Source organism: Sebastes umbrosus, chromosome 8 (assembly GCF_015220745.1).
Source record: "Sebastes umbrosus isolate fSebUmb1 chromosome 8, fSebUmb1.pri, whole genome shotgun sequence".
In the NCBI taxonomy this organism is placed as follows: domain Eukaryota; kingdom Metazoa; phylum Chordata; class Actinopteri; order Perciformes; family Sebastidae; genus Sebastes; species Sebastes umbrosus.
The window spans coordinates 11532104-11545778 of record NC_051276.1 but is presented as its reverse complement, the minus strand read 5'-3'; the positions used below and the strand labels follow the sequence as shown (position 1 = coordinate 11545778).

Below are 13675 nucleotides of genomic sequence, written 5' to 3'. Positions count from 1 at the left end.
TACACACAAAAAAAGTTTATTTGGATTTAAAAAAAAAGAAAAAATATATTCAAATATGGTTATACGGCATTCCCAAAGGCTTTAACTGACAAATTAAAGAGAAAGCCAGATTAGTAAACAAATCTAAAATATATATTTTCTTTTTCATTACCTGTGGGCTCATTCGCTATTTTGTTATTTTACATTTTGAATACTTGTCCTTAGGTAGTAAACAAGAGTCTTCCCACTACTTCATAGAGCAATATATGCATTAACATTAATATATCAAACATAAACTAATTGCAATTCACTTCACTGGTATATAGTTGTGATGCAACGGCTGTTTTATTTTACACTTGGAAAATAGTTTGATTACTTCTGCATGAAATGGTTGAAAATAATGACATATATGAGAGGACAGGTAAAAGCAATATGACAAGTGAACACTGCACTGTTATACAAAACAACATGGTGAATTAAACAATTATCTTAGGCTCCCTTTGTCAATAACTGCAAGCCACAAACATTAACAGTCAGTCTGCACATTCATGATAGGGTTGCTGTTTACATATTTTTCATTATTTATTTATTGCAATAATTAAATAGCTTCCCTGTTTTTTAGACACTGAATATTTTTGATAGTGGTCAATAAACAGTTCGGAGAACATTGTGCTTTCTTTTTGAGAGATAAGCACCCTCAGTTTAGTCGTCATTTAGAGAAAAAATAAAAATGAGAATACAGCTACAGAGAAGGGGATTTAAAAATGGCAGATAAGTACAGGGAAATTATATTTTGAAGGTATTTTTTGTCGATGTGAGCAGTTAGATGCATGACGTGTGTGCGTGCATGTGAGTGTGTGCGTGTGTTTTCCTTGTTGCTCATGTGATGACGTTGGGGCCACGGCGCCCTGTCCTCTCATGGACGTTGGAGATCTTCAGGGCGATGGCGATGAGAGGACCCAGCACCACCTGCAGTGAGGAACACATCACGAAACAATTTCAACAATGATAATTCGACTGCTGATGTTTTAAACCAAGAAAAAAAAGGAAGTTACTCACTAAGGAGGGAGAACGTTGAGGACGCAGCAATCAAAAACGACAATGTATATTTATTTTTGGGGGTATTTGTTCTTTTAGGACTTGTTGTTTTGTATATTTTTGTACTGCTTCTGTGTATTGTTTGTATTATGTTGTACCTTTGACCAACTTTTTTTGAATAATTATGTTTTTTTATTATAAAGCAGGTTTAAGTGCTATATATAAATACTGTGTAAGTATTGAAATGCTCAATCCATCGGGAATGCACACAGACTGTATTCAGAAACTGTGCATTTAAACAAGCCATAATTTAATTTTATAACATGTCTGAGGAAAATGTTCATATTCCCAATGGTCACTATGCCTTTGCATTTACTGCATTATGTTACCCACTTGCTCGCTTGCTAAATTGTTAGCCTCTGTGGCTTCTAGACGCTGACAGTAACGTTAATATTGCCGTTGCTTAGCAGCAGTGTTCTCAACACTTAACCACTTGAACCCATATCGTGTACACAACTTCCCATGTTGTAAACACAAGCTCACGAGTGTCATTTGAAAGCACCGTTAGACCATTTCACAGTTTTAAACGTGTCCCAATACATTTCCGGTTGCAGCTGACAGGAAGTAAACATGGACCCAAGCTATTGCCTAGCAACGCAATTCTGTTGCAATTCCATTGAAATGTGCTAAAACTGAGCTTTTCAGACAGAGGGTGAATACAGGCATATTCAGGCAGAAGTATGAGGAAAATAAAGGTTTTTTGAACATTACAGAAACATTACACAAAATACAAGTAAAGAGCTGAAAATGAGCATACTATGGGACCTTTAAATTTGATTTAATGTAATCGCTCCATTTTGCATTATATCAATTCATATTCCAACAACTTTAATTTAAAAAATACATATATTAAAAGCATCCCTAGTGCAGCTTAATAACTACATAACTATGAGAGTATTGCTCTTAACATTGAGGCTCTCACACTAAATCATAGTAGTTAATAAGTACATCTTCGAGCAAACATCGACCTTGTCTTTGTTTTGTTGTGCAAGACAGCACATATATGGTAGACGTCACGTGAGTTTGGGGCCTAAAAACATGAAGCAGATAAACTGATAGATAAACAGAGCAGATAACATAGTTATAAAAACTGTGTCAACTTGCATGTCAAGAGGCATTTAACTCAGTTTGTCAACAAGTTCTTGTTACTTGCTAGAGATGATTCATTCACAACAATTGGTACACCGGGAACACAACAGTGTAATAAAGAAATTAGCTATGAGAACGTGCTGAGTTGCTTCATGACAGGGTGTATAACCTTGACACGTGCAGCTAAATATCTTGAAACATTTAAGACATGTCTTATAATGACACTGCATATGTCACTAACATTGCTCAAGAATTATATGACATGACTCAGGAGTTTTGCGTTATGGTGTTTAACCCTTCATTGCACTGGGTTGTGTGATGGAATAAAGCACACATACACTCACCAAATTATATACAGTAAACATACAAACACAACTACACGAAACACTGAAAATAAGGCTTTGAATGATGTCTTGTAGGCTGAATACAAACACACAGCCTGTAGTTTTGCTGCTCGGCTGAGAGAAGTGTACATAAAAGTATTTTCAGCTGAACCTAATACGCATGTTGTCTAATCACGTGCGTCATGTCGGGTGATTTATGTGCGTCGTAACTGTAAGGGGCAGAATGATTAGGAATTAAATTTATGATCTAATATTAATGACAGATTGTCCAAGGGTTCAGTGTAGGTCACTCAACGTGGATGAGGAAAATATAATCACAGGGTTAAACAAGTATGTTTTACTGACTGAAATATAGCAACTAAAACCATTCAGGTATGTTAATTTATTACTCATCAATAGGTGGTCCATACTTGATAAAATTGGGGATCTAACATTTGAATTTTTTTATATCACTTTGATGTTAAATCAGTGCATAGATTACAAATTAGGTAATGCTGTCCCATATGTTTTTAATTCTTGCAGCTGAATTACATATAAATTATAGCTTGTACTAACTGGTAATGCTCAAATACAAATTTTGATGCTCAAGTTGGCATTTTTATGCAAGTTGAAGACGTCATTGACTGTCTTTTGACCTGTAGATGTAGGAATGAATGGCACAAAAAGAGATCATTAACCTCATTGTTTGATGAAGTTGTACGGTTTGGTGGCCAAACCTAAATGAGGCTGTCTAGCCATCATGACTGCAGCTTTACAACCGCTGGGTATGGTTAAAGTACACTACCTATCCCAACATCCATAACATCCATAAAAGAAGCTAGTGTTTCTAATCACTCCAAAGTCTACAGGTCAATTAGCTTCAGTATTGTCACATGAAGCTGTCACCATTACTACCTGATCATCAAATTACATTTCACCACTACAGCACAGGCTGTATTACCACTCCAGTAGCTGCAACGATCGGTGTGTTTTCTCCTTCAATTTAATACAAACCACAGATCAAAATTGCACTTCAACTCAAGTGGCTTCTGGGTTCGGTGAATACAAAAGAAGTGATGATGGAAAGTAATAGCAGCACGCAGGAAGAAAAAGGCAACTTTATGGCAAATTATGCCAGCTTAACTAAAACAGCAGAGTTGCGTGTGGGAGCTTTCATTCATGTATTTTTAAATTTTCATTAATAGGGATCTGAAATGAAGGCCTATCCCATCACTCTAAGGATGGTGTGCCAATTGTGCATCTATTATGTATATTATATGGGATCTATATGTTCTACAGAATATAATATACGGAATCTGACAAGAGCACCGTCTCATCATAAAACATTACTTTTGCTGATATAAGTCAATAAAGGTTTGATATTATCTGTTTTATGGTGACTAAACTGGCAGAAGAGTGCCTAGACATTTTGGATGAGAGATTTTATAGTGAAGTGACAAAGCCCGGCTAGACAAACTAGACACAGAGAACATATGTGCATCAGATACATCATGACACCCCCTCTGTACCTGTGTCTCTCTGTTGTGTCTCTCAGGGTCTCTCTCGAAGCTCTCAGCGTAAATGCGGATGGTGGCGCCCGTCCCTCCGCCGCTCCCGCTCATCCGAAACACCAGGCGGGACGCATCAGTGAAGACAATCCTTAAACCCTAGAAACATACAAACCAATGTTTACATTATCAAAAATAAATTTACGGACTTACTTTGACAAATACACAAGTTACCAGAAACAAAAATGCCCTACAATTCCACACTTTCTGTCAAAAATAGCTATAAATACAGCCAGTAACAAAGTATTCAGTACATGGTACATCTGCTTGATAAATTATCAAAATGACTAATGGATTGGAATAGAAATCCAGTGAATAATCCTATTAGCACTGCACACTAAACTAAATTTACAACTTCATTCCACACACATAAAAACCCACGATGAGCTTCATCACAGACTATTAACTATTAAAAAGTGTATCTACTCCTATAATCTAAATAGGGTACTTAAGTATTTATTATTTTCCAATCATGCAAATTGGCAATACTGGTGATTTAAAACAGGAAAATGGTTATAGGGTCAATAAATAGAAAAAAGAAAATGTCTCTAATGTGCAGTAACTACAGACAGCCACTAGATGTCATTGTGTGATTTGTTGGGACTGTGTTCAACTAGGATTTCATGCTTGGTCCCTCCATTGTACTGACTATAAAGTTATGTAAGGTCATCAGTGTTGCCAGATTGGGCTTGTTTCCATCCAATTGTGTTACTTTTGATTAAGTTGGGAGGGGAAAAATAGCGTTGGGCTGGTAGATGAAATTTGGGCTGCTTTTGTCAACATTCAGGCAGGATTTAGAAGATATTGTGAAAGCAATATTACTAAACAAGTTGTCATTTAATGACCAAAAACACAGATGCAAAATTCAGTAAACTTGATTGTGTCCACTCATATTATTGACTCATTTAATTAGAGAAATATTTGATGACATGAGTTGTATTCAATAGTCGTTAGGGATAACGGAGGGCCTACTTGACCTTGACGTCATCATCATTAACATTGACCTGGCAATTTGTGTATTTGGTTGTCTGACTGCACTCTTTGTGGATTGTGATAGATATTTTATCTTTGGTTATTTGATGCAGATATTAAGCTTTTGTATACTTATGATGTGTTTTCTATTGCGTATTCAATGATACAGTTTAAGTTGTGATTGGGCTGGAAACTGTCAATCTGATCTGGCAACACTGAAGGTCATAAGTTAAAACTACTCCAGTACTTCAGCGTTATTCCAAGAAACTTTCTGAACTCTAGCCCTAAATTGATTTCAAGGTTCACCATTTTTGGAGGTTGTATTTCCAGTTTCCTTAAGATTCTGACAGCAGAGTGCAAATTTCACACCAAACAAGAGGAAAACATCACGTTTTTAAAGAGTTGAGGTTAAGTTCAAAGAGTTAACACTAGAGGCCTACTGTTTTCAGGAAAAACAGGATGTATTGTTGCATTGCATTAACCAACCACAACTCTTGCTGGCTGACGTAAAGAAGATAAGACTCTTTATGACTAATGGATGTGTGATGAGTCTTATCTGTCCTAAATTCCACAGTGTGTCTCTTGCCTTATCCCATTAGAGCAAAAGACAAGCTCAAGGGGGAAAGACAGCAATGTGTTTTAAGAAAAAACACAGAGCATGAATATGAAAAATGGTTTTAATAAAACACTCCCTAGACAGGAACATGTGATTAACTTGACTGTTATTGTCCAAAGTAGTGCTGTCAAAACATTCATATTCATCACCAGGGCTAAAAAATGTACATGTCTTGATATTGACAAATGATGTGTAGTTTCTTTTAATAGTCCATTAGAGTTTTATGAACTATTATAAGAGTAAAAAGTCAAGTGGGTGCACTGCCCCAGTATGACAGTGCTCCCAGACCAAATATCTGTTAACGTCTTCAAACTGTGACTCAGCTTCATAGTTTATAGATACAGTGTGGTAACAAAAGTAAAGTAAACCACTCGCCTTCCTCCTAATCTGAGTTTGGCTTGGGTGTGTAGCCTTTCAGAGGCCAGGTGACGAGAGACAGCGATAATGAAAGATGTCCGTCCGCCTGTCTGTCTGTCTTTCTATTTGTGAGTGTGTCAGCTCATCTCTAACAATAGAGAAGCAGTTATCAGGAGGCTGACTAATGCCTGTTAAAATGAGTGGAGTGCATACCAGCCCCAGTGTGGGTTAAATTATACAAAACGCAGTAACGTTAACTACATTTCTGATCAAAATTTTGTAATGACCTGAAATTGACTGTTTGACATCTGTTTTACTAAATAAAAAGCATTATGGGACAGAAATGTATCATTTTTTAAATACAAAATTGAGCAAAAATCAAAACCGCAGTAACTGCACTTTGGTTGTGTAACATTAGGCTAACCAATTTATTTTCTGTAAATGAAAAATATCTATTTTAATTAACTGAAATATTGGTAATTCAGTTAGTTAGCTAGCTTAGCAGATCTAAAACTTCCATCAGCTTCTAGTGTAACATGTGATTTGGTGTAGCTAAGCTACCTTTTTATTCACATATTTATGTTTATTTTGCATCGATTTCAATATGGATATTTATAGTAGACGGACATACACCTAGCGAAACATATACATTTAATTTCCATAAGCTATAGACTGTAAATTACCAAAACAAAGTTTATTTTCTTAGCCTGTGACAGGGAAACTGAAAAACATTTTGTTACATACTGCATTTTCCAAAAGTGCAGTATCTGCAAGAGTGCAGTTGCCTATCTGCATTTAGGTAGGCTATTATGTAGTTAGATTCTATGCCAATGATTTCTATCTATCCACTATCTATCTGTTTGATATGCAGACAATGCAGAATTAATTCAGTAGTCGACTACAAAAGGCTGCCATGCCACTGCTGTGTAAATCCCCCATGCTTTGTCTTGTGTGTGTGTGTGTGTGTGTGTGTGTGTGTGTGTGTGTGTGTGTGTGTGTGTGTGTGTGTGTGTGTGTGTATGTGCCAACTTTTCCCCCCTTCAAACACACTTGCAGTAGAGAGACTGCAAGTGAGACGACAGCTGATATAATTCTGTCCTGAGAGGAATGTGTGCTGGTACTGTAATAACACACACATGGGGCGGACTGGGATGCTGAGGATTTGCCTCTGAGGTTAAATCACATTTTGGGGTGACTGACTAACTAGCTGTGGCGCTGCTGTAACCATGGTAACACAGAGAAGTATTCGCAGCGGGACGGAGACTTTTTATTGCTGTACGTGAGGTGAAGCTGACAAAGTGTAGGCACAACCTTGCCAACACAAGTGTGAACATGCCATGCAAATGTATGCATGTGTTCACACTTATGCACAGAAACAACTGACGGACAGCACACACACACCAAAAGTGCACAGCGTGCGTGTATGTGGTTTTAGGTGGGGCAGAGGCTAAGAAGTGTAGACGCCAGGAATGAGTTTCCACACATTTCTGGGCAGAACAGAGGGAGTCAGCTGGGTAAACTTCACAGAGATTGAGGCGGCGGGAGGGAGGGAGAGGACAGGGAGGGTACGCTGACCGAGTGACTTATCAGTGTGTGTAGGGATACGTGCTGTATGTGGTGTGTGTGTATGCATATGTTTATGGTTTGAAATGGAAGATAGACTATCATATCCAAACATGGGACCTCTCTTATGAGACAACATTGAAGCTGAGTGGGTGGTCGAGCTCACAAGAGGCTGATGAGTGAGTATATGTGTTTAAAAGAGAGCACAGAGAAGGTGTCAGTGTGAGTGTCTGTGCATGTTTAAGATGTCTTTCGGACAGACCTGACCCCATGAAGGCCCAAAGACCTGACTTGAACCACACTTTCTGATCCCGGTTGGCTATGACCTAAATTGCTACAGGTCTTGGGGCAGGGAAAAAATCGAAAGGACCTAACAAACAGTCTGATAACTTAAGCAACACACACTGCATCTTAAGCCAGATAATCAAAAATACAACAAGTTGCTGGTTTGAATATAGGCCTAGCTTCATCATGTTAAAGACTGTGCCTGTTACTTTATATTGTGGCCATGGGGCAGCCATACTATACAATATATTTGATATTATATGACACAGCACTACACTAGTCTCCACTTTTTGAATCTTACCAGGGCCTTTTGTACCCCTCCGTTGAACCAAATACGGACCAGAGCCAGAAACATCAGATCAGTGACATACGTTTATGCTACCAGAACAATATAAACCCTGATGCATTCATGCTCATGTAGTAGCATGGTATTTAATGGTAACCATCACACAGAGGGTGAGAAATCAGAATGAGCAGATACAGCCAAAATGCAGTATATTTATATATTTATATTTTTCTTTTCCTCAGAAAAAAAATAGAAATGAGTAGATCTAAAAAAAAAAAAATTGAAGATTTTGTTTTAAGTTCTAGCTTAGATGTTAGAAAGATATCTAGAAAGATATCTAAATTCTCCGTCTCAGTAAAGTCAAGCAACTATAATTTAACTGTTAGGTCTATTTGTAGCTATGTATGTATTTATGCATGTAATATGGAAGCAACTAATTTCATTGCATATCCTCTCCTACATTAGTCTTTCTTCTCCATGTTCTTTCGTCCCTCTCTTAACCCAGACTGACCTGGTTTCGAGCCACTGATCCATCCACGGGGTCAATGTACTCAAAGTTGTCGGCCCTCTCCACGCTGTATACGTGGTCTCCTACGGCAAACTTCTGGCTGGTGAACGCTTTGTCTGAGATGACTGACTCCAGGTCCCTCATCAGGTAGAAGGCAGCACGTGGGTCCAGGCCTTCATAGTCAAATCTGACAAGAACCAACACATAAATGCTCAGTTAGACACTTACACGCCCACCACTGAAACCATGGCTGACGTTAGAAAGCAGCAAGAGGAAAAGCTTTCAGGAAATAATTTGTCTAAGATAAATCAACAACTGTATAGCATTGCTTTTACTTAGAATAGCCCTAAACTGCAAGAGACAAGCTTTGTCAGGGTGATGGGTTGATTTTCCTCAAAATGATGACAGATGTTTGTGTCTTGTGGACTTTTTTGGGATCTGGTCATTGGCCTCGTCCTGTACGGCCTCTCCATCTACATCAAATTAGGAAAGCTCTCTGTGGGAACATGAAAAGCTGCAGCAACTGTCAGTGGGAACATTGACTGCAGCAACTATCTCCGCCTCTCACAGGGGAGAGGTTAAAATAAGAACAAGTGACAACCAGTGAGGAGGAAGAGAAATGGACAAAGGTGAAGGCCTTGGAGACATAGGCTACTTGGCTTTGGTAGGGATACAAGGGATCGGGGTTTTTGAGAAAAAGGGCAGTCAATCTCAGGGCTTGATGATTTAAAGACATATTGATTCAAACATGGGTAGATCAACATAGATGAATGATCAAAAAAAATAAACCACTGACTGAATGCATTATGAAAGCACAGCTCCACATAGAGAGAGATTATTTAGCCTATTACCTGCAGAAGTAGTTGCGTCCGAGCTTGGCCCAGTGTTCTTTGATGATTTGCTCCACACCTTGTTTCCTGGCGGCCATGATGGACAACCACATCAACACCGACCACAGACCGTCTTTCTCACGAATGTGGTCTGAGCCTGGAGGAGAAAGAAAACACAACAAAATACCACAACTCTTGATAAACTTCTCATACTTTCTGGAAATGAACTGAGGTGATAAGAGATAACAAATCGCCACAGGCTATGTTTTATATCGAGGCTAGCTGTTTTCCCCTGTTTTTCTAGCCTTTATACTAAGCTAAGCTAACCATTTCCTGGCGCCAGCTCCATACTTAACATATAGATATGGGTCGTGTCTACAAGGTAACCCATTGACCTCCAATAGTGTAGGTTATGCTGCAATCCATTGTAGCCAGAACTCAGAAAAAAACAACCTCCAACATGGAAAAATAATGGACCGGTAATTCCGGTCAGATTCAAAGTCGGGAAACTCGTGCAAGTTTTATCAAACCCGAGTTCCTCCACATAATCGCACCTGACGTCACAGCAATATGGCGGCTCACAGTGAATTACCTTTTCATTCTTTTTTACTTTATGTAGTGTTCGTTGTGAAACGCGCTTTAACAACGTTGTAGATGCTGTTTCCATTTCCATTCAGTTGATTTGTGCTTGATAGAAGTCTTTGCAAGCACGCGGTACTAGCCTACTTCTCCAGGGTTCCTGCGGATTCTTAAAATGTCTTAAATTAGATTTTCAGAAATATTTCCCTGCAGGATTCTGTAGTTGTTAATATAAAGATGGTTACTTTATACGCTGTTTCTCTTCACTAGTGGCACTGGGGAAACTGATTTGCCCAACAAATATCAGTTTGCTGCGGGCATCCATGTCTACCTGAGCAGATGCAAAGTTGGGAAGACCGAATACCGAATTATCGACTTCCGACTTGCGAAGGTTAGGATAGGTCGTCGGGCAGCGAGTCTCGTGAGAGTTTTTTGCAAGTTTTCGCAATTTGTGGGTTACCTTCTAACTATCCGACCACAGATATGAGAGTGGTATTGAAAACAAGAGCTGCAAAGTTTCTTCAGAACCCAGGTGGGATATACTTACTTTGTCAATTTGACTAATTATTGGGCTCTCCAATAACAGGTTTGGATTCTTAACATTTTTGTTGACACACTTGTATTGATGTATTGATCCACAAATTACAACAAGGTAATATAAAAGGATAGTAGCTTAGCTTAGTATTCAACTCCACTGTATGTAACAGAGGGTCAGGGAGTGTGTTTGGGCTTGGAGACGAACCAAACATCCCCACACAAATAATATCTCCTGCTCCATACACACACAAACAAACAGAGGAGTAGTTCACACCCTTGATCAGCCTGCTTCACTGGGGAGCTATCAGTCTGTTCTTGAAAACAGCTGCACAGTAAAGGTATGTGTTAAGGGGGCACTTTGACATTTTCATAAGATTGAATATGTTTGTAATGTTTCCCCAGCAGAGCTCGGAGCAGGAAATGGACTCAGCGGTTGGGTATCATTTTAAGTTACTTGTGCATTTATTTTAGGAGAAAAACATGAAGGTGTCATTATGTCTGTTTTATAGCACACACAAGTCTTTAATTTTGTTCTCTCCACCAAACACTGACAACAAGAAGTGTACTTCCTAGCTCTGTGTCCGGCTCTAGCACTATACAGCTGTTAGGAAACTGACAGTTGTCATTATTTAATCCCCCGTCTCACTGTCTCCCTTTGTCTCACTCTCTAACACAGAGAGAGACACATATATATCTAATTATTATACCTCCAAAACACAACCAGGCCAATCCACCTACACTGTAAAATATGGCATAATTACAGCTTTTTTCTCTATCCTGTTATTGTTGTTAAAAAAAAGTAACAACAATATTTATTCAACAATGCAATGATGGAACAAGGAAGTCCTAAAGTCAAAGCTATAAATATTTCCATGTTTTTGGTAGGCGGCGACCTCTGATTCTCAAAGGTGAAGCGAATGCGGAAGTGCCACAAACTTGCATTCTTTCTAACAGCCAGCAGGGGGCGACTCCTCTGGTTGCAGAAAACAAGTCTGGTTGTATAGAAGTCTATGAGAAAATGACCCTACTTCTCACTTGATTTATTACCTCAATAAACATTGTAAACATGAATTTATGGTCTTTATCGCTACTTTCAATACTTCTTCAATACAGCATGATGTTCATTTAGTAAATTATGGTCCTATTTAGAGTCAAATAGACCATAAAGCAGGGTACGCTTTAGGGCGAGGCTACCTTGTGACTGACAGGTCGCTACCACGACGTTGTCTGGTCTGGGTGTTGCCCGTGTTTTCTTCTTACAACTTTAACCTTTTCACAGTGTGTTTTCAGGTCGTGAAAGTTAATGGTCACATTTTGGACGCCTAAAAATGTCTTATTGTGCGTTTGGTTGTACTTAGCTCCACCCTCTCGTGTCACTTCTGGCTGCAAAAAAACAAGATGGCGATGGCCAAAATGCCGAACTCAAGGCTTCAAAACCGTAGTCCACAAACCATTGGGTGACGTCACGGTGACTACGTCCACTTCTTATATACAGTCTATGGTTTTTGGGGAGACAGATTTTAGTCTTTTTAAGTCATTGCGGGCAAGAAATATTATAGGCTACACACAATTCAATATCTTTTTTTTATATATACTGTATGTTGCTAACTACTGTTTATCAGATAGCATTAAACTGCATGTTGTGTGCAATGACTTTTGAATCCTGAAGCTGGCATTATCCATCTGCAAACCAGTAGTATATAAGTATATAAGTATCAAAGCAGCAATACCAAAACCTACAATACTCACACAGCAAAGTTTGACAGAACTGGCAAAATTTACACTTGCAATAAATAGTTCCTGCTGTGTTTGTCTGAATAAGTGTATGAGAGTTAGTAAAGAGCAGGAGTGGTGTACAGCTCTGATGATTTACTACTCTGGGCTCTCTCTGAGCTTTTGGCCTTACATGGGTAGACAACGAGTAAGCTCCCATAGTCTTCTGTGCTCTCTGCCTCTCTGCTCCCTCCATTTCTCTCCTCCTCGTCAATACTTCTCATATTTGGTCTCTCCCAACTCCCTCTTTCCTCTTTCCTACAAGCTTCTCTTCTCTCCTGTTCATACCCACTAACATTTTCCTTCTCACGTACAGAGCTTTTTCTTCCTTGTTCCCTCAGTTTTAAAAGTTAGACATAATTTAAAAAGAATGAATGAAGGATGAAAGTCAAAGAGACAGATATTAGTTAAATTAAAATAGCTGTAAAAAGATGAAGAGAAGGGCAGTTGAAAAGGAAGCGTGGATAAGCAGATGTACAGGGAGGTAGTGTATTATTTGTGCATACACATTGTTTATATTTTCTGACCGTGTATGAGTGTGTCTGCATTCACAGAAAACATCGACACTGGAGGCCTGTCTGCATGTTGCAGCGATTCAGGGAGCCCCGTCTCCTTTTATAGCAGAAGAATGGGGATTATTTACACATGCAGTCAGGGTCACAGCCCTCACATCTATTACACGACTCTGACTGGAGCTACAGGCAGTCAGGATGCTTACAACTCTGGACCTGGAACAGGCTGGTGAATGTGGAAGAGAAGGGAATAGGGACGATGATATAGGTTTTAAACAAACCCCCCAGGTTAGTCAAACTTATTTTGAGGAATTATTACACAAACAGTTTGTTGTAAACATCCATCACAGTTTACAGAATCACTTCTTGGTTTAACTTTGACCTGATGATAGAGGGTGTCATATGCGGTACAATGTTTTAGGCTATATAAATAAAATCGACTTGACTTGGCTATAGTTGTACGTGCATTCTGTTTTCCTGTGCAATAAGGGATTATTACCGACATTTCAGTTGTGTTCACTTTCAGTTCTACCTCTAAATAAAGTGATTTAGAAAATCTGGCTGAACTGTTGGCTTCTTTAAACTGTGTTCACACCAGTGGGCAACCTCCGGGTCTGAGAAGTGAAGCCAATGGGGAAGTGCCTTAAACTTGCATTGAGCCAGCAGGGGGCGACTCCTCTGGATGCAAAAACAAGTCCCATTGTGTAGAAGTCTATGAGAAAGTGACCCTACTTCTTACTTGATTTATTACCTCAGTAAACATTGTAAACATGAGTTTATGGTCTCAATTTAGGGCGTGG

General features: G+C 38.9%; 1 protein-coding gene across 1 annotated transcript in view; it reads right to left on the bottom strand.

The window, feature by feature from the left end:
* pgm5 (phosphoglucomutase 5) overlaps positions 1-13675 on the bottom strand; it is a 32228-nt gene continuing 18553 nt past the window's right edge. Inside the window, exons 8-11 of the mRNA XM_037778526.1 lie at positions 9496-9631; positions 8648-8831; positions 4019-4156; positions 1-948 (exon numbers count right to left, since the gene is read on the bottom strand). Coding sequence (XP_037634454.1) covers positions 859-948; positions 4019-4156; positions 8648-8831; positions 9496-9631 — 548 coding nt within the window. The 3' untranslated portion in view covers positions 1-858. The remainder of the gene's footprint in view (positions 949-4018; positions 4157-8647; positions 8832-9495; positions 9632-13675) is intronic.